The sequence below is a fragment of the Siphateles boraxobius genome, unplaced genomic scaffold (genome assembly GCF_051911475.1).
Source record: "Siphateles boraxobius isolate OS27281-9 unplaced genomic scaffold, OSU_SipBor_1 46, whole genome shotgun sequence".
Classification (NCBI taxonomy): Eukaryota; Metazoa; Chordata; class Actinopteri; order Cypriniformes; family Leuciscidae; genus Siphateles; species Siphateles boraxobius.
This window is the reverse complement of record NW_027509097.1, coordinates 2,383,843-2,406,158: the sequence shown is the minus strand read 5'-3', so window position 1 is coordinate 2,406,158 and position 22,316 is coordinate 2,383,843. Positions and strand designations below refer to the sequence as shown.

The following is a 22,316-nucleotide window of genomic DNA, read 5'->3' as shown; positions in this document are numbered from 1 at the left end:
CTTTACCTTTGGTCTTTTATGAAAATGATTTGCAGTCATTTGATAAACTTACTCACAACACTTATATTTGTCTAATTCTCCAGTTAAAATCTTTAAAACAAGATCAATTTACGTACAGTAGCAAGTCATTAGTCAATAATGACATTAGGACTTATTTTACATATAAACAAGTGAAAAAATGTGCCAGTAAGTGTACAGTAATGTACAGTAAGTCAAAATACAATATATTCAAGATACAATCCATGAAATCAAGTCCTAGTATCTTAGTGTTGCTTCTAAAGTAAATGTATCTTGTTTTAGAATTTTTAGATTATTTGACTGAAAATCAAGGAGAGCAAACTAAGTATTTTTTCGGTGTAGTTTTGCAGTGTTGGTTAAATGTAGAGTTGGTGATTTGAACGAGCTTTTTTAGCTCTATGAACTGTATGTCACCATGAGAACAAAATTGTCAGTTAATGAAGATTTGACAGATGAACTCACAGCTTGATTGGACTCCATGTCGAGTCCATGTTAGAGAGAGTCGCTCATGTTAGTTGCTGTGTGAACAGGACATTTCGACACACACACCTTTCAATCTATCTATCACCTGTAAATGCGGTTGTCAATCCCAAAAATTGACCGTGTGAATGTGAAGGAGAGGTGTGATAATTTTCCAATCAATCTGGCCTACGATTTCTCATCAATCAGGTCCAAAATTCCTATAGATTTACTTTGAATGAGAGACTAAAGCCATGTAAATACAGGAAAATGTGTTCTTTTGACTTTTGGTCTTTATGGAACCACCTTACATTACCACGTAGCTCTGAGCAAATGTGCCTTTGCTGGCCCAAACACATGACATTTGTTCTCACTTTTCTCTGAGGAGAAGTGAATAGTATATTGTTCACCCTGTCTAAATTGTTTATCTCAAGTTTTGGATATTGGGTCCATGTCTATGTAAAAAAAGGCTTGTGAAAATTGAAATGGCTTTTAAAAAACATAGCTGTCAAAAAAAAACGATTATAACCAAAGGCTTGTACTGGTGCAAACGTTATAAGCTGTCACTTTCCAAGATTCATCACTTATAATTCAAATCTCCCTGATTCACTCCATTCCCAAGTCAAACTGTTTTTTTTTTTTTTTTCTATCCAGCCCATGGCTTTTATCCGCTTGTTTTGTGTTTTGCGGCTGGAGTTCCCTCAGGAGCCCCATAGCTCTTAGAGAGCACTATGTACTCATGCTTCTTCCGGAATGCTCCACTTCCACTTAGAGAAATAGTGCAAAAATATAACGAGAGTGAGAGATTCTCTTACAGCAGGGTTTCCCCAGGGTTTGTGAACCCCTAGGGGTTTGTGATGGAACTGCAGGGGGTTTGTGCAGTGGTAATAGAAATACTAATGTGGGCTAACTTATGTATTAATGTACATTAACTTATGTACTTATACATCTCTTTTACTTCTGATATACCAATTATATAATAAGCATTTTTAAGAAATCAAAAGTGTGTAAGTTGGAAGTCAGTTTACAGGAGAAGTGTATTTATATTATATATATATATTTGTATCAAGTTTAGTGTGTGTGTTGTATGCATTATGAGTTGTGTTTGTGATTGTGTTTTGTATACGTTTGATGTTTCATACAGTTTGAGGAATGCAGTGCAGTTTATTTACGAGTTGCAAAGTTGAAATTATGATGTTATGTGTATTCAAGTGGTTTTAGACATAGTTGCATTCATTAAGCAGTGTATTTCATACACTTGCAGAGGCTGGAAGGTTTTTTTTCAGCATTAATTCAACATAATAGATAGCTGAAGATGAACATTAGTTTTGCAAATTGTTTATCCATGTATCTTGTACTTTTTGTACTTCCTGCCTTTGAGAAACACTTCTCCCGTAAACTCGCTTCCAACCCACACACAGTATGTCACTGTTGATTTCTTAAAAATGCTTATCATATTATTGGTATATCAGAAGTAAAAGAGATGTTGTAATATGTACAGGAATGTCACTGTTGCACACGTTCTCACACTCAGTCTTTTTTTTTGGATCTCTTTGAGAGTCTTGAAGGCTATATTCCTGGCTTGCATGTACAAATAAAATATGTCTCTTTATTTTGGCAGTGTGCAACACTTCTTGGTGGAGATTATGGCCTGTGGGTTTAGAAAGCTTTGTTTATTGTTTATTTAGGTCCCAATTGGCTGTTGCCGTAGCAACTGAAGCCCATACAATGATCTGTGGTATCGTTAGATTTGAAGACCAGCTGCAATCAATGTTGAAGGAGTCTATTATTGCCTGGCTGTTGTCCATTACTGTTTGCGATTCATGCGCAGAGTGGGTTCAGAATCCCAATTATAGATGTCTTAGAGAACACTGCACTGTTATGTTAGAGCTATACTGTCCACTTGACCATCACAGATTAGTTTTATCTTGAGGTGATGCTCTGCCTTTATGGGAAATATAATACTGGAAATACTAGGTAACTAGGCAAGAATGCTCATAAAGAAAAAGTTTTGTTTGTTTTTCTTTTTTTTTCAGTGCACACAGATTCAAGGGCACATGTACCATAGAAGGTTCACTGTTAATTAACTCATCTCCACATATCCACTGTGGGATTTTATTTCTGTATTTTTGTTTTGGTAAATATGTTTATATCAATTCACATTGGGATTAGAGCTGAAAATGTCTCATTGGGATATAAACTCTTTGTTATCAGGACTACCTGGTTTTTGCTCTTTGGAAATGTAAGACTAACCAGATAATCAAAAGGTTGTCCACCAGCACAGCATCACCTCAACTGACTTTTGCAGCTGTAAGAACACATGCTCAGTCGATTAGTATTGATGAGATACATGGAGAAGAGATGCTGCGGTAACAAGGATCGACAGAAGAAGAGGGAAATGAATAATTAGTGTTGTTTCCTCTTATTTCTGAAGCTGAGTGTTTGGAGGCGTTTATCTGTAGGCATCTTTGAGCAGAATGAGCCCGTCTGGACAGTAACACTTCTGCCCCCACGCAACACTAGTCCACTGCTGTCAATGTTCCCTGTGCGTTTGAGTGTCTGGATCTAATTGTGTGTTGCTGGTTTGTCTCTGCCAATCTGAATTTATTGACTGGACCTTTCAGCTCTGAGAAACTAGAGGGTCTGACAATGAAGACTGTGAGAGGATCATAACTGCAAACGTATACATCCTTTAATAGTCATTGTTTATCATACATATCATATATGTATTGTGTCCCCTACTACATGATCTTCTGGTCATTTCAAAGTATGTATTAGGGGTGCTTTTATGGCTAAAAAAATAGATAATAGATTAGATAGATAGATAGATAGATAGATAGATAGATAGATAGATAGATAGATAGATAGATAGATAGATAGATAGATAGATAGATAGATAGATAGATAGATAGATAGATAGATAGATAGATAGATAGATAGATAGATAGACCATTTTCCACAAGTGGTATGATTCTTTAGGGTTCTTATGTAAAGTTTGTAAAATACTTTGGTTCAAATTTCTCAATGGTTGTGTAAAACAACACCTTTTTACCTCCTAAAAAACAGCTCTGTTCACAGCGACCCATTTCGGTGCATGTCTCTTTAAATGATAATTAGCAGCTTCTCACCCCACCCCTCTCTTCCATGGGGGTGTCGACACAAGTCACATAAAGTGCTGCCTTGGTGGACAGTATACAAATGGCTGAGGGCGGAAATATGCCAATACGGGAAATATGCTAATACGGGACAGTCCATCAGGGGTCGTGGGTGTAGCATGAGCAATATGACATCCAAATGGCTTGATTATTGAGAGTGTTTAGGCTTTTTGAGGATTAAAATCAAAGGAGTGAATGGATTTTTTTCATCGTATGGTGGTTGTGTCCACGCACTGCAAAGACACATTTATATGCAAACCATATACACCATATAAAAGTGAATTTTGCATCCGATGACCCCTTTAAGACTTGTAAGTGTATCTGGTTTTTAAGGATTTTTAGATATTTTAACAGGAAAACAAGCCAGACAATTTGCACCAAAGCCAGCATAAGCCAGCCTGGAAATTCATGCTGGTGTAAGCTGGTCTTTTTCAGCAGGGGTACCTAATAAAGTGACTGCTGAGTGTGTATAGCCATGTATATCAGCAGAAGATCCATATTGACTTCTAAATATTACCCAGCTTCCCATTTAGCAGCCACTGCTTGCGTTGCAGTTTTACTATAATTTATTTTTATGGGTCAAATTTTGATTGGGAGTTTCTGAAAACCTCAATATCTTTATTAGTGGTGCAGAATTATTACTCCCTTCACACACACACACATACACACACACACACACACACACACACACACTGTTCATCGGCTGGCCCTCGGAGACACGCTCATCAGAAAATTCTCGACAAGCTGTTTCAGCAAGTTTCCAGCTGCTGGTAGACTCTGATAGAAATGTTTTTACTGAAGCTGAAGCTGGATACAGTTCAGCGAGGGATGAGATATCTCATTTTAACCCACTGAAGCTTCAGGATTAGAACCAAAATTACACTTATCTGAAGCGGTTATAGCAGTAATTGCGGCTATCAGGTATTTATGCTGTTGAACTATGCAGAAACCAGTGAACGTCGTGTCTCTCGTGTGCATTACGCTGAGTGATGACCGTAATTGAAAAGCTTTTGAAAGTCTTCGTGGGAGAACACAGCTTTTCTACTTTACTCCGGCTGGCTCTCAGCGCAAGAGAACACTGCAGAAAATCAGTCATGTGGGCATGACTGTACTTAAACATCCTTAAAACAAGATCATTTTTCGTTTTCTTCAGGAAATAAAAAATAAACATTTTTGATTTCTATGGTGTTAGCTTTTAAACCAAATGATTTTTTTTTTGTCCAAACTTATTTTTAAATACGCTAAAGCACAGAACAAAAATCTGTTTTATACTAGAATAAAGATACTTGAATAGAGGGCAAGAGAGAAAGAGAGAAAGAGACAATTTAACACTGCAAGGAGACTGAGAGAAATAAAAAATGAAATTTAAGGTTCTGCCTCCATAATCCTATTTTACGCCTCAGCCCTCAAGACTGCATTAAATGTTTTGTGGTGTTTGCAGTACGTCAGCACCAGACAATGCAGATGGATGGATTGAACCTGGTGAGCTGTGATGAAAGTGAGCAAGAACAAGTGCAGATGAGAAATGCGACCCGAGCCAGCAGACGAAATGAGAGATCTACTGTCAGCTGGAGGGGGAAAAAGACTGCTAGAAAGACAGACTGTAAGCGGAGGGCTGAAATGAGCAAAGACAAAGCAGGGAATGAGAGGGCTTAAAAGACACGAGAGAGATTGCAAAGCACACAACTGCATTTCCAGCCTGTCTTTAATCTTTGTTGACTTGGTCTGAGCAGAAACAGTGGAGGAACTCTCCTTGTGTGGTTGAGGGACTTATTTTAGGTCTACATGAAGAACATTTGATGATGTTTTGGGAATCATTTTCATTCATTCCACCCTTCAAATACATCCACCAATTCTTTATTCTCTCTCTTTCTGCAGGAACATCAGTTTTTCAAGTCACAGCAACAGACGCAGATGACCCTACGTATGGAAACAGTGCGCGGGTGGTGTACAGCGTTTTACATGGACAGCCATATTTCTCTGTCGACCCCAAAACTGGTAAATTCAAGACTTCTGTTCATAGTCTCCGTGAAGTTGAATTAATACAAAGTGCTTTTATTGCTTAAAGGTTTCGAGCTGTTGGTGCATTTTGTCGAGTAGATGTACAATCAAAACATACACACAGAAAATCTGCCTTATCTTCTTATATGAGATGTTTGTATTAGACTGTTTGTTCATCAGAAAACAGCTGTGAGCAATACAATACACCACCAGCACCTTTTACTGTGCAGAAATAGAGCTTGACATGCATGCAGTATTGTTTGGATCTTGGCTGTATAATGGAGAGCATCCCTGGAGAATGAGGTGGAGAGAACATTGTGTTAAGGCTTTCAGGGATAAAGACAAGACGGTAGGAGAGGGAAAGAGATTCAGAGTGCCTTGAGATGGATTTGGTGTTCATTAGAGGTGGACATTGTTTGAGGGTTTTTACAAGAAACCATTAAATTTTAATAGAGGCACATTTTGTGTATGTCTCATGGAAATAAAGGCAGAAGAAAAGAAATAGGATTGAAAGATAGAAGGAAGGAAGGAAGGAAGGAAGGAAGGAAGGAAGGAAGGAAGGAAGGAAGGAAGGAAAAAGAAATGGAAGGAATGAAGAAAGGAAGGCAAGAGAAATGGAAGGAATGAAGAAAGGAAGGCAAGAGAAATGGATGGAATGAAGAAAGGAAGGAAGGCAAGATAAATGGAAGGAATGAATGAAGGAAGGCAAGATAAATGGAAGGAAGGAAGGAAGGAAGGAAGGAAGGAAGGAAGGTAATATAAGATACATGGAAGGATGGATGGAAGGCAAGAGAAATGGAAGAAATGAATGAAGGAAAGAAGGAAGGTAAGATAAATGGAAGAAAGGAAGGCAAGAGAAATGGAAGGAAGGAAGGAAGAAAGGAAGGAAGGAAGGAAGGAAGGAAGGTAATATAAGATACATGGAAGGATGGATGGAAGGCAAGAGAAATGGAAGAAATGAATGAAGGAAAGAAGGAAGGTAAGATAAATGGAAGGAAGGAAGGCAAGAGAAATGGGAGGAAGGATGGAAAGCAAGAGAAATGGGAGGAAGAATGGAAGGCAAGAGAAATTGAAGGAGGGAAAGATAAGTAAGGATAGAAAGAAATGAGAGGAGAAAGGAATAATGGAAAGAAAGAAATAATGAATAAATGAAAAGTAAAAAAAATAAAATACAAAAAATAAAGAGAATAAAAATTTAAAGTGGAAAATAGGGAGGAAGAAAATCCAAGCAATGGTGGAAAAAATAAGCAATAAAGAAAAAATAAGCAATAAAAAGCAAAGGGAAAAGGAAAGACAGAAAATGTACTAAAAAGGAAGGAAGGAGAACGAGAAGTGAGGACAGCAAGGAAGGATATAAAGAAGAAAAGATAAAAAGAAGGAAGGTAAGGGAAAGAAATACAAAAAAATGAAGGAAGGGAAGAACAGAAAAAAGTATAGAAGGAAATAAAGAATTATAGATATGCAGAAATGAAAAAAGAAAGACAGAAAGATGAGGGAATGGAAAAAAAGAAAAAAGAAAAGGGAATGGAGAAAAAAGAAAGAAAGGAATGAATGAAATGAAAGAAATAATAAAATAAGAAAGTATAGAAAGTAAGAATGAATGAAGAATGAAACCAACCAATTCCCAATAGATAAAATCACATCCTGCTCTATGTGTTCAAGGAATATCTGTTTTACTTGTATATATGTCAGATTACAGAGGTAAAATGGTGTGCAAACACTCTGACCTTAAAGCCAGAAACATTTGCATGTACAATCATCAAGTAGTTGTATGGACATGCTGTTGGTTTTCCTTAATTTGTAGTATAGAGGGAATGTTTGCCGCTGTCCATGGTGCTGAAATGCTTCCCGGGCCTCTGTGGCTTTATCATATTTGCTGGAGCTGTCCATGGTGCTGAAACACGGCACACTTCACTACCTCTTACACACACGCAAGCACCACCAATGTATCCCTACATATTCATGGCCACAGTACACTGCTTATTTTGAGAAATGTTGCCAGAAATACCTCAAAGAAGTTTTTGATGAAAATCTCTAGACACCTCTCAGCCTTCACCCAAACATGCCCTCGCGAATCCCTTCTATCAGCGCTGACAGACTAGTGCTCTGACAATTCAGTCCATCCAGTTTTGTGAGCATTTGGCCTTTAGTAAAGACAAATGCAGCAGTTTGGAGGGGAACCATGAAGAATTTTGTTCTGCAAAGTTGTCGAGCATGCAGGTATATCAATGACTTTGGTAATAGTTTTTAGAGATGAAATGCTTAATGGAATTCTGGCGAGACAGTATCAGTGTTGCCAGACAGAGTTCATTTTAGATGGTGTTCAAGGACTTAATGCATTTAGACAGGAGACATGAAAACGGAATCAAGGGGATTGTGTGAGAAAGAAAAAAAAGACAACAAAGATTGACTTATTCTTGCTTTACTGCATTGCCTGTTAGTGATACTTCACTTTCAATCTCTCACAAACTACCTTTCAGGACATTTAATACTGAAGACACAAATATCCCATTTGGAGATGTATAAAATGAATATACTGAGAGATTTCAGTGCATAATATGAGGACTTTCAAGTCGACAAGTCTCATAATACACATTTAAGGGTCTTATTATGCATGATTCATCAGTGTAAGTTATTTTAAAGAAATGCTTAATTTTATTAAAGAGAAATATAAATATATAATGCATTTAAATATTGATTTATATTCATGTTTCATTTGTATAAGTTATTATATTATAGTATGTTTTTATTATGTTGTGTTTAATTTTTTATTTATACTCAATTGATTTTATTTTTTATTATGCAAACAAATACTTACAAGTGACAGATAGAACAAAGAACACCAAGGCCAACAAAACAACTGCCAACATGGTGTGTGTGTGTGTGTGTGTGTGTGTGTGTGTGTGTGTGTGTGTGTGTGTGTGTGTGTGTGTGTGTGTGTGTGTGTGTGTGTGTGTGTGTGTGTGTGTGTGTGTGTGTGTGTGTGTGTGTGTGTGTGTGTGTGTGTGTGTGTGTGTGTGTGTTTGCGGGGGATCTTAACAGAAGAATATGTACAACAGACGTAATTACAATAAAAAAAATAATAAAAAAAACATATTGATGACAATAATAATAATAATGATGATGATTTATTCTCAGTTATACTCAATACTGATTCTATGTGAGTCTTGGCTTAAATAATTAAGCTGCTTAATTTACCTCAGGACTGGTTACTAGGTAGTTTGAGTATAAATATTATACTATATTATAACTAGTGAAAGCAAAAAGGGTGCAAGTCACAAAGATGAGAAAGTAGATTGAGGAAGTATTCTACTTCTGAAGTGTGAATCAAGAGTTTATTCCAGCACTGATGCTGAAGTCATAACCCATTGCTGTGGGTGTTTATGCAGATTCTGCCTTGCATTTAAAGAACGTAATGCAAAGTTGTGTGCATGACGCCCTAATTTATTCCTGTTTAGCAAGACTTATTTTCTTTCGTATCTCACCCCTTAATCTGCATCTTTTTAATATACTCTGACAGACAGTGTAGGAGGGTTGCTTTCATATAGATTTTTCCTTGATGTTTCCTGCTGTCAACAGCTGTATCAGGTGTTGTTTCTCTTGGAGGTTTGTGGGATTTCTCTCTTTATGTTCATGTTTTTCTTTGATCATCACAGGCATGGTGCTGAAAAGCTTTTATTTTGTATGTAAAACACAACAGTTAAGTTAGATATTTTTGTTTTTTAAAAAGGTGACTAAAACACATCGACCTCTGTTGAGCTGCATTTGCACACAGAAGCTCAAAAGACATATGAATGAATTTGTGTGTGAATTATTTCTTACAACAGAATCTGACATGATTGAATTGATTGATGAGATGATGAATCTAGCGTTTCTCATTTGACCCCACAAAATATTTCATATATGGGTCATTTCTGTTATCCAGTACACTTTGAATGATGTAATTAAAACACTATTTGAATTAGAATAACCTGTAATATGGCTTAATACATTTTCAGTTGTGTCAACATTCACTCAAAAACAAAAATATATACTATGGTGTCTGTACGATTATTATTATTGTTGTTGTTGTTGTTGTTGCACTTTATTTTACAGTATGTGCACTTATGTGTACTTACAGTGTTCTAGCCTAAGAAAGTACTGGTCATATAAGGTAACTACATTGGTTAAGGTTAGGTTTAGGGAAAGGTTCAAGCTTAGTACCTAGTTATTAACCAGTTATTGCAATTACTATAATAAGTACATAGTATTTACAGGACTGTAAAATAAGGAGCTACCATTATTTATTTATTTTATTTTTTCTAAAAATATACAGTATCTTGTGCTCACCAAGGTTGCTGTAATAACAGAAATATTTAAATAACTTTTTTTTTTCTATTTTAGTGTATTTTAAAATATAATTTATTCATGTGATGGAAAAGCTGAATTTTCAGCATCATTATTCCAGTTTTCAAAAACCATGGTACATAATACATTTTCCAGAATACAATATCCTTCCAAAAGTAAAAAAAAAAAAAAATTTGGAAATCTAAATCTTTTAATTTGAACATTTATACATGTCTTTCGATCAATTGAATTGTTCCTTGCTAAATAAAAGCATTGATTTGGATAAAATGTATAAAATGTATATAATGTAATATTTTTATACGTTTGCTCATTTTCTTTTCTATCCAAAATATGAAGGCATATTTTATGGTCGCATGAAACTTTTAGCCAACCCCAACCCCTCTCCCCCCACACACATAAAATTGTGAATTATTCACAGGTTAAAGGCCCCGACATACTCATGGCAAAGTTCTATTTCGTTCTTCGCTTAGGGATAAAACGAAGTTCTAAATACGTGAGCAGCGATATAATGTTATGCAACATCTGAAGCCGCCCACTCTGCTGAGAGTAGCGTTTAGATGAATGTGTAAATATGTGTCGGCACGCTTTCCTCTCTATAACAAAATAAACACAACAAAATTGAGAAAACAGCAAGTCCAAAAATGACTTGCACAGTGTGATATATTTCCTGCAGTTGTGTACTTACAATATCCCAAAAGTCTCCAAAGATTTTTTTTTATTTCAGAGAAATTCCAATTTTAAATAAGTGGCCGTCCCGGAAAAATTTTTTGCCTGTCAATATCCACGCTATCCTTGGTTTCCACTCGTACTGCCATAGCCATGACATAACCATGGCGACAGACGTAGACAACTGCGCAGTGCGTAACGTTTAGCGACACGCTGTTCTTGTTTCGTTCAAACATTATAGACCATGGCAAGCAGACCTTGGGACAAAAAAGGAGAACTAAAATGAGGATCAATATCGGCGTGGCGTTTTTGAGATGCCGAGAGCTCCACATCCGCGACTAACTTGGACTTGACAGAGCTTCACGAGTCACGACTTGATAGCGACACCGCTCTTGTACGCTCACTGTAATGTTAAAAAAACATGAATGTTTTCACTCATCCATAAACATTATTAGATCCATCAGCTTGACAGCAAGTCCCATAATTCGGCTAATCACTGCGTCATAAACATACGCCTTTGTTATTGTAAGAGGTTAGTGGAATTTTTTTTTTACATATTGTAACTTTTATCAAGCAGCTTTACCATATTAAACATGAAAAACAGTGCACGTGTCTCATTTCATCAGAAGTACAACTTCATTTTCTACTATAAAGCTTCTCTCTAGTGTGTTCATGTTTTTACTTACGGACATCTGTCCTCCACGGACTCAATGGGAGAAATATACTGAAAAAGATTTCAGAGTGAAAAAAAGGCAGAGCCTCTGCACAAACCTATCTATTACATAATCGCCACGGACCAATGATAGTACAAAGGTGTTTACCAGCCGGAGTGAACTTTTCCAGAAAACTGCTTCGAACTCCAAACTAACTTTGTTTTGCCCTGATTTTTTTTTTTTATTATTATGTGACATCAATTTTTGCTTGAAGTATATCGGGGCCTTAAAAGTGCTGATCAATGTTTTCTGTGTACAAAATGTTTGACATCCTATTAGAAAACTCACAATAAGAAAGTCAAATACTGCTCATTTCCACCTAATGTGCAGTCAAAGCTGCAGGCAAACTCGAATCATCTCTTGGAAATGAGATGCTATCACCTTCCACCCTTTAATATGCTATTGAATTGCTTCACTGGTAATTGGCGATTAAATTCTTTCTCTCAGGATGTCAGAGAACACAAATATAGACGACAAGTGGGATTAAAAACTTTAGATAAAGCACCCTAGGATACAGAGGAGAAGCCCACGTGAATCAATTCAACTGAGAGAGTGCTGGTCAATAGTCAATCTTGCTTTGATTATATGGTAAGCGCAGCCGTATTGTTTTGAGCTGGATGAGATGATTGTGGTCATTAGGTCAGCAAATGCACCCAGATAGAATAACAAAGTCAGGGCCAGAAAAGGACATGTCATTTAGGAGGAGAATGCTATAGTAGTAATATACAGTTTCATTTGTAACTGTGGGAGATACAAAGGCACCGTAAACAGTTTAATGCCAGGGTTATGGATTTGTGCTCAACCTTCCACTCCATAACAATAAATAGTGGTAACTAAAAGCAATGGCTTTATTTATTTATTTGGTTAATTTCCATTTGAAACAGAGGAGATGTTAATGTCAGGTGTTGGGATTTATTTGGCTCATATAAACTAGCAGTTAACAAGCATAGTGATTCTTCCTAATGAATAATTTTAATAATTAACTAGATGAAAGGAAAACGTTAGTGGAGTTTTGATAGCGCAAAGCTTGCTATCAGGATGCTAGCGTTCCAATGTTTGGCGTTTCGGTTGTTTGGTTACTGGCCAAGGTAGATGTGTTCTCGATATGGTGGTTTCTACAAAAGCATTAGAGATAGTTCATCCAAAAATGTAAATTCTGTCATCATTTACTCACTCTCTTCTCGTTCCAAACCCGCAAAACGTTCGTTCATATTCTGAACACAAATGAAGATATATTTAATAAAATCTGAGCAATTTCTGTCTCTCAATTGACAGTTTATGCAACTACCACTTTAAAGCTTCAAAAAGTGGAAACTCAAACGTGCTGCGTAACACGAGAATGAACCTTATTGGTCAAGTGAACATACTTTAGCTTCCATTTACCACAACTAATGTGTGCGTTGAAGAAAGTTTACATGTGAATAAAAGGCTAAATTAAATCTGTTCAGACTATAAAGCGACCGTGTCTCTTCAGAAAATTTGGACTAAACCGCTCAACTCATATGGATTAGTTTTGCAGTCTCTTTATGAACTTTTTGAATTATCTTCATTTGCATTACGGTTTTGGAATGACATGAGGGTGAATAAATGTAAACATTTTTGTGAGAACTATCCCTTTAAGTAGCACAATGTTTCAACATTGATAAAAATAAGAAATGATTATTGAGCATCAAAGGATCATGTGACACTAAAGACTGGAGTAATGGCTGATGAAAATACAGATTTTTAAATTACATTTAAAATATATTAAAATAGAAAAGTTATATTAAATTGTAATGATAGGTATAACTGTTTTTGCTGTATTTTTGAACAAATAGACGCAGCCCTGGTGACCATAAGAGACATTCAAAAACATAATGTACAAGCTGTGCAATTTGACACATCATTACAAGCAAGGTTTGTTCAAATCACTGACCCGAACCAAACAATAGTAATAATGATTTTTTTTTTAGCGAGCAATGCTAATAATTGTCACAAACTTGACAACTTTGCATCATCCCTGTTAATTTATGATTTGAAACTGAACATATTCTTTAGAAATAAAGAAAGTGTTGTTGTGTGAAGACACCTCATTATCAGCGAGTGGCAGTGCAGAAGCCCAACATGTCCCACTCACCGGCACACTTAAAGCAAGACGTTACGCTTGTTAATAAGTGAGGTCGGATCTACGTATTCCCCTTTTTCTTGTAAAGAGGTTCCAGGGAGTTATTTCAGAGGCCTCGATGATGGGCAAAGCGTAGGAACCCTCTCTCTCATACGCACACACATACTCATACACGTAAGTAGGCTAATTTCTCTGCTGATCAGGGAGTCTGGAGGGTTTTAGAGAGTGAGTTTAGAGCTTCTCTGACACAGATCAGGGAGTCTCTAAAAGGAAGGATTAGTGCAACTTCCTGTTCTGATCAAATTAGAAAAGCATGCCAGTTTGTCAAAGCCTTCCCTAATGCTATTCAACATATTACTAACCTCTCCTGAGCTATTTTTACCTCCAGAGAAAAAAAAGCTCATATTTATCACAGACAAATGTATCACAATATACTATGCAATACAGTAACTCTTTGAATTGGGTGCAGCATTTTCTTTTTGAATTAAGGTATTGCAGTCTAAGGTGCGATCTTTTGGCTTTGTGTGCCATTCAGTGCATGTTTTTCAACTGAAAATTGTTTGTTTGCTTACTTGTCTTTATCGAAATACTTTTGAAACTGGTCCACCAGTCCCACCTGCCTCTATTTCTCTAGGTATGTACTGTAACACCCACTCTTCACAATGTAATCAGATCCTGATCGACAAAAATAAAGGGATAGTTCACCCAGAAATCATAATTTACTCACAATTGAGCAATGTTATTTTTATTTATATGCCAGTAAAGTTTGTATTAATATTGTAAGACTGGAAGAACTGGAAGAGAGAGCAACTCTCTGAGAAAACAAAGGAAATTAGCAATTGAATTTCTCTCTTGTGCACCATTTGAGATGCAAGTCCCACCTCTCCTCTCTCATGCTGAAATACTGTCAAGGAGGGAAAACTCTGCATATCTCTGCCTTGAGCCGCATGCTAGAAATAGAACCGACGCCTATTTTTCACGCGACACGCAAGCGTGTTGGAAGTGTTTCCAGGCAAAATAGAATATGAACAGATGTGTATATGTTATTTTGTACACGAATACATATTAATAAATTACATTTCGATGGTTGAAAGTCTGGGTTTTGACAAATTCAGATATAAATATAATTTAAGAATAAATAAATAATCATCAATTTTCAAATATTGCACCTGTCAATACACAACGAAATATTCTGTAGTCTATTTTGCTGTCAATACTACTGTCTTTATCAGTAGGTTTTATATTTATGCTTAACCAGAAGTATATAGGGCTTCCACAACTCTCTCCCATATGTCAAACAAGGGTGATCCGTGTCAGCAGCGGCGCAGAAAATGCAACGCAACTGCCACGCAGATGACATGCAACATAAAGGCCACGCTCACGCCATGCAGCCAGTGTGTCACCGGCGTAAGCTTCATGTATTTTCTAATGTCAGGTTTGCATCTTTTCTCCTTATTCCAGAACATTTGATGTTTTGTATCTATTATCTTTGAACTGATTATGAAATTGGCATGATACATTTACCTGACATAATAAATTGTAAAAATTGTACTATATTCTAATCGACTCTGACATTATTTTCAGTAAAGAGTTAAAAAGAATAGTCAAAAATTTGCTCACATTTAATGATACACAGATATCATTAAAACCTTTTTCATTTATGGAGTCAGATGAAATAACAAGTTAATACATATGAGAAAATGTATTTAATTTAATCAAATTACTTTTCCATACGGAAAGACAGTAACACGCAGAGACCTTCACCCGCTCTATCGGAAAACCTCCATTGGGCCGATTTAGACCGGCTTACATATTTAAAATTAGCTTTTATTTTCAAGCATTAGTAACACTGCTCTCGTGTTGTTCCAAACATGTATGACTTTTGTTCTTCTGTGGATAACAAAATAAGGTATTGTGAACAGTTGTTTAACTGTTTTTGTCTGTATAATGAAAGGCAGTGGTGTTTGAAACAATATTGGAGCACACTGACTTTCATTAAATGGGGAAAAAAATACTGAGCCATTCTTCAAAATATCAGAAGAAAGTAAGGGTGTATTCACACTTGGCATGTTTGGTTCGATTAAAATAAACTCTTGTGTGATTGCTCTTTTAGTGCAGTTCATTTGAATAAGTGTGAGCGCTGCCATCTGAATCCAGTTGACACCAAACAAGAGACCGCTGAAAAGATGAGTCCCGATCAGCTTTCAAAAGAACTCTGATGCGATTCGAATGAAATTTGAATGCAACACGGACCAAAGACATGTAAATGAACCAAAAACAGGACATAATGTCACAAGATGCGACCCTAAAAAAGGACAGAATGCTCAAGCATAACAGTTTTTTCTCATCATAGTCGTGATGTTGTCCATCACAGTTAGGGCCAGGCGTCAGAACCGCGTCTCCTCGCAGCAGATCTTCATTTGTGTATGACGGAGGGATTCCTGAAGCTGTTTTGACTCCTTTAGACATCTTATAAGATGTACACGAGTTCTCAGCTGGTCAAAATACAGCTACACACATACAACAAGTACATTTAGCCCAGCACACAGCATTGTTTTGGATGTTCAGTAAGACCCATCACAAAATATACATAATAAAAACCAACCATCAGGTGAGATCATATTCATATACTTTTAGGATTGGTATTTTTTGGTCCAGTGAAAAAAATGCCCGTCTGATCGCTAAGCGGACCAGGAATTTGTATTTATTTATCTATTTATTTATTTGGGTCCGGACCAAAGGAACCAAGCGATATGAACTACAAGTGTGAACACACTGAGTAAATGAAAATATAGTTTGTCTTTCTGAATATCCTGTTTAATCCCATCAGCCTACAGAAGTAAACTGCACAAAGTCCTGTGTGAACAGCCCTTAGCGCTCAACTAGGTCAAAGGTAATTTCCCATAATCCCCTTTGCTCACCTAGTTCAACCTTCTTTATAAATGTACAGCCTGTGAAAACCTAGGGAGCGAGAGGGAAGAAGACAAAGCGATAGAAGATTACAGACAGAAGGGGTGCGGGAGAGACCAGTCAAAGGCTTAAAACAGTTTTGCTCACTCAGCTAACCCTGGGTCAGACTTGCCACTTGTTCCTCGACGGTCTCTGCAGAAATTGTTTCCAATTTCCATAGAGACCTCATGGTTCTTCTGAGCAAAGGAAGAATGCTGAGGGGTTCTTAATGCTGCCTGTCTAAAGTGAGCTCTGATGGAAGGATGGATGGGGTTTTATTAGGGTTTTCATTTTTGAGGGCTTCCCTGAAGCCTTCCTGTACATCCTTATAACAAATACTACACTCTCCCTCATTTACAGCAAGCCTGTATCACATTTCCTCAAGAGCACTTACCAATCCCACACAATAAACTTGAGTGATAGCTGCAGAGAGACAGTCCCTCACCCCTGACGAATGATGAAAAGGTCACAACATTAGTCTTTGTGTTGTTTTAATGGAGTGAATGGCTGTGTGCCAGAGACTTGTGTTGCCTTAGGAGCCTAGGTTAAGTAATGCTGCAGCTCGGGTAATATCTCTGCCTAGCCGCTGGGGCTCGAGCGTTGGCAGGCTAGAAATGGAGTTATGGCATTAAAGCAGGAGAAATGGATGGGAGATTCATTTTGGAAAGTTTACAAACCTCCTTTTGTACCATTGTGCTGGGCTTTTGTTTGCTGAGATGCATTCTGGGAAATCTTCCAACCTTCGGTACGCTTGCGGTACTTATTAGGAGATGTTTTGGATGTGTTTATGACATTGTTTTTTAATGCCTCTTCTCATTTGTAAATTGTGAGGTCCCAGAACAAGGACTGGTGACAGATCCAGCAGGTTTGAGAGGGTGGAATGGGGACGGACCCCCTTGGATTGGGATGTGGGAGATTCACAGATGATGAAACATGAATGGAAGAGTGTATTTAACACTGGCAATGCAGCTAAAATGTGAGCGCACTACACTACACTGCAGGTGCCCAATTTTTCAGGTTTTCTTAGTTATGGATGGTGAGATCCAGGGTTATTGTTAACTAAAATTAAAACCATATTTCCGTTAATTGAAATAAAATAATTGTTCACTGAAATGCAATCAAATATATATATATATATATATATATATATATATATATATATATATATATATATATATATATATATATATATATAAAAAACTTAAACTCAACATTTCTCATTTTTGACAAAAATAACTAAATAAAAACTATATATACTTATTAAAAAAAACGAATAAAAATGACAAAAACAAAATAACTAGAAATTAAATTCAAATTATAATGAAAACGGAAAATACGACAACAACAAAAATCAACTACAATATATTAACTCTTTCCCAGCTAGCTGTTTTTGTGATTTTGCAAAATAGCTTATATCAGTGTGAAAGCTAGATTATGCTTGTTAATTAAAACAAATATATTAATGAGGAAGCGTATGATGTGTTTTGGATGCTGATCTCTGACATGGGATTCTTGTGTGCCCATTCAGTAACTTAACCAACCAGAATGCTGCTTCAAAACTAAAAAAGCTTTATCAGACAAGTTGTTTCTTTCAGGGAAAAAAAAAACAGCATTAACTAACATAATCTAAATTTTACACTGATTTTTTTGTTACTCAGAATTCAAAATGCTGGTAATATTGACTCGAATAAAATAGTTTTGTAAAAAAAAAAAAAAAACTTGTAACATAAAAAGACTAAACGGATGAGTAACGGGGAAAAAATGTATGTGGATATTACTATTTTTAATAAATATATGAAAGTTAAATTGTGAAATTATTTATTTAATTTTTACAAATGCATGGCCTGAAGATGACTTCACTTAGAAACCACTAAAATACCTTGGCAATCCACAGCAATGTCCTTGCAACCACTCATAACACCTGTCTGTAAAAACCCAGTAAGAATGTTCAATTGTATGAACAATTGACCGTTCTCTCTGGTATTTTTGGAACAGTATCCTGGTCTGTCCCTAGTGTATTATGGAGGCCTTTGCTCTACTCTCACTGTGACAGGTGACAATGGTCAACCTCACTTGCCCTGCATGTTAATATTGTTGTCTCCGGTCACTCGTGCCTTGACCGGCATCTAATGCTGTGACCTGCCCACGGACAGCTAATCCTGAGCCTGTCAACCCAACACCCCGCACATGAGGAGGACAGACCCTCGGTGTATGAGCACAGAACACTGGCGTCATCATCTTTTATTCTTTATTCTAGTTATTCATTATCAGGAGGGGAATGAAACCAAACAAGTATTTAAAAAAGGTTTGGGATGATTGTAGTCAATAACGGAGAAAACCGACGGTTATTTATGGTCTACGCAAAACCACTTTTCAGTGTAATAATGACAAATCGATATTTTCTCTCTGTTTGCACTTCATAAATTAAAGTGAAAATGAATCAGTCAATTATGGGGATGCAAGCGGCGTGCTAAATTCCTGTTTAGAGTCGGTCTGGAGCCTGACTCAAACACCCTGTTTATTCATGAGTCTGTAATCTGTTCTTTAATGGCCTGTGTGTATTGACTGTGTGTCAGTCGAACCCCTCTATCAGAGGAAGCCGCGGGCTACCTACACTATTGTTTTCAAGCAAATATAAAGCAGGATTGGATTGTCTGATAACACTTTCATTTTGTAAAGAGAGACTGTTCCTGCCATTCCTCCTTGACTGCACATCCCTCAAATCTGACACAAATAAAATCTAACAATCTGAACATATTTTGCCCGTCTGGAGAAGTTTCTGTGAATGTCGGCATGTAATCACAGAAGAAAATTGCAACATTGATAATAATAAGAAACGTTTCTTGAGCATCAATTCAGCAAATTACATTGATTTGTGAATGATCATGCAACACTTAAGACTGGAGTATTTCAGCTTTGCCACAACAACAATAATTTACATTTTAAGATATGTTAATGAAGAAAACGATTGTTTTAAATCTGAATAATATTTCACAACATAACAGTTGTTACTGTATTTTTGATTGATTGATTAAATGCAGCCTTGGTGAGAAGTATAAGAGACTTCTTTAAAAAATGTTAAATCTTACAAATCCCAAACTTTTGAACAGTGTATATGTACAGTATAAGTCAACTGTCATTCCCTCTCTGAACAATAATTTTATTTATTTATGAATTAATAAAATGTTATATTATTCTAATAAAATACACATTTCTGATTTAATTTTATCTAACAGGTTGTATCGTTTTTGATTGAAAAACACAAAACATCACAGAACTGGGAATATCCCGGATGAGCCCCCAGATCTGTTAGATTAATTTCCATGTAGACTCTCAACCGTCTGCCTCAAGGCTATCTGTCATCAGTCAAACAGCCGTCTCAACCTCTGTGATGTGTGGCAGGAGATCTCGGGAGAATGATTAAGCAGACACAGAGACGGTGTAATAACATAACATTCTCAAGTTTATGGAAGAAGGCTCATATTTATACACGAGATAAAGCAGAATCATCCACGATGTCCAAGCCATCCAATCATAGTACTCAAAATATCAGTAACCCACCAAATCCATTGATTCTGGTGCTGTTGTTTTCCCTTTAAAATTGTGTCACTTCCTGGATGATGATGTCAGTAGGAACTGGCTTTTGTCAATGGAATTGTACAAAATATTGAAATAATGGAAAGTGATGGTGATGACACAAGAACTATATATGAAATGATTACCAAACTTTCAAAAATGGCCTCTCAGACCTACCTACTAATATATAGTTGTGCATTTTCCAGCAATGGCTTTTGTGTGATTTCCATCTGACTGCGGGTTTGATCATTTGTGAGGACTTCAAGTCTGTGACAGTACAAAGGTGAGAAGGAGAGGGAGGGAGATTTGAGTGAGAGAAAGAAAGACACTGTGAGACACAAAGAGGAAAGGAACTAACAGTCATTGTGTGATATATTGTGTGAGGCGGTGGTGATTCAGAGACGTGTTTGAACCGGTGTGAGGGTCTCTCAGGGTGAGTCAGTGGATTGCCACTGAATTGGTTCTTGGATTTACTTTTGACTTAAATTTCACCTAAATGTTAAGAAAATGTTCAAAAATGTATGTACTTCAATAATGAACAATGTAGAAAAAATGTAAATAGAAAAATTGGGTCTCATCCACTAATCATGAATTATTTGTGTTTTTACGCACAGGAAAAATGTATTCTTCTCATGAAAAATGTCCGTCTAATTCACAACACGTGCGTACGCACATGAATTTGCTCTCAACCTCATTCTAACGTTAATGAATTTGGAGTATTCTGAATTCTGAATGATTCTGAATGTGTTCGAGGTAAGTCATTTGCATAAAACCCAGCCAAACCATGTCCATGTTAGGGCTTTCTGCAGACCCTTTCCTTTCGTTCTTTCTACTCTCAGCGAACATGATGCTCTCTGAAGTCTCGTTTCTGCCTGAAAGCACGCGCAGCAAGATCCTCGAGCAATGCAAAGTGTGCAATAAAAAACTTTAAAACAGACCCAGATTACAGTCCTCTGATTAGCCAGCTGCACAAACTCAAATCTGCACCTTTATGCAGAGGAACCTCGCACCTGAAGCTATAATGCACCTTTTCTTACTCTTTTACCATATGTATGTATCTATAATTATGTATAAAATTTAATATTAACATGTTTATAAGGCCACCAAGAATATATGATTTTTGCATGTGATGTGAGGGATGTCAGTTGTTCCTAAATTTTTTCTTACATTTAAAATAAATATAAGAAAGTTACTGATGAGTCATGATTTGTTCATGAAAATGTTTAGTGAATGGGAGCTGATGACTGCAATATTCTCTATAGTGGAAGCGTCATATCAATTCCACTGTGGCATAATGTTGCTTCTGGGCTGCAAACACATTTAAGCAATTCCTCATAACATACACATAATTTATGTGACTCTAAATGCAAAAACAAACATGATTTCTTTTTTTTTTTTTCTGAGCGCAGTTCTCTAGAGCAATATGCGTGACCTCCACATTCTGCACCAAAATGCCGGAACAACATTTCAAAATGTTTGCCAGCAGGCAGTTATGAGAAGGCTTTTTATTGATTTATTTGAAGTCATTCCTTTTATTATTAACCATTTGTTGCCATTGCTGATGCATTATGTACAAGGTAAAAAAAAAAGTACTTCAAGGTTTTGATGTCGTTTGAATGATAGTGAAAGGTGTACAGAAACTCACCTTGGCTGAGAAAAGAGCTTCCAGACACAAGAGCGCTTTATTTTAACAAGTCTTACAAAATGTCACACTGCACACGGCATTACCTCTGCATCCAGTTCTGTTTCTAGATTAATCCAAAAATTATAAATATGAATCATCATTGTATAAGTGTTCACACATACGTATTTTGGCTGAAACATTTTACCAAAAATGATAAGAAATAGAACGCTGTGTGAGATGGTCATCAGTGTAACTGTATCACTTATTAACCCTTGCATTTATACTATTTATGTGCACATTTTGCAGGTATTATCAGAACAGCCCTGGCAGACATGGATCGAGAGGCAAGAGAACATTACTCAGTGGTGATTCAAGCCAAAGACATGGCAGGGCAGGTTGGAGGGCTGTCGGGCTCCACCACGGTCAACATCACGCTAACTGACATCAATGACAACCCACCGAAGTTCCCTCAGAGTGAGTAATGTTAGCCATTGTGAAAGCCAAATACAGTGGCAACATATTGCTGTAGAAGGACATCAGTAGATTTTGGTTCAAAGACCTAGTCAGGCAGTATTATAAGACTCTTCACAGAGCGCTGGTCATATAATGCACAGCATTGCTTCCTAAACTATCAGATGACTCATATACAGCATTCCAAATCTGTCACTTATGGGTTTCTATAGAGTGCAGGTTAGGGTTAGTGC

The 22,316-nt window shown here is 36.7% G+C and overlaps 1 protein-coding gene across 1 annotated transcript in view; it reads left to right on the top strand.

Annotated features, from left to right (window-relative positions):
* LOC143709713 (cadherin-18) overlaps nucleotides 1-22,316 on the top strand; it is a 110,806-nt gene that overhangs the window by 51,440 nt on the left and 37,050 nt on the right. Inside the window, exons 4-5 of the mRNA XM_077200326.1 lie at nucleotides 5,511-5,630; nucleotides 21,919-22,086. Of these exons, the coding sequence (XP_077056441.1) occupies nucleotides 5,511-5,630; nucleotides 21,919-22,086 (288 nt within the window). The remainder of the gene's footprint in view (nucleotides 1-5,510; nucleotides 5,631-21,918; nucleotides 22,087-22,316) is intronic.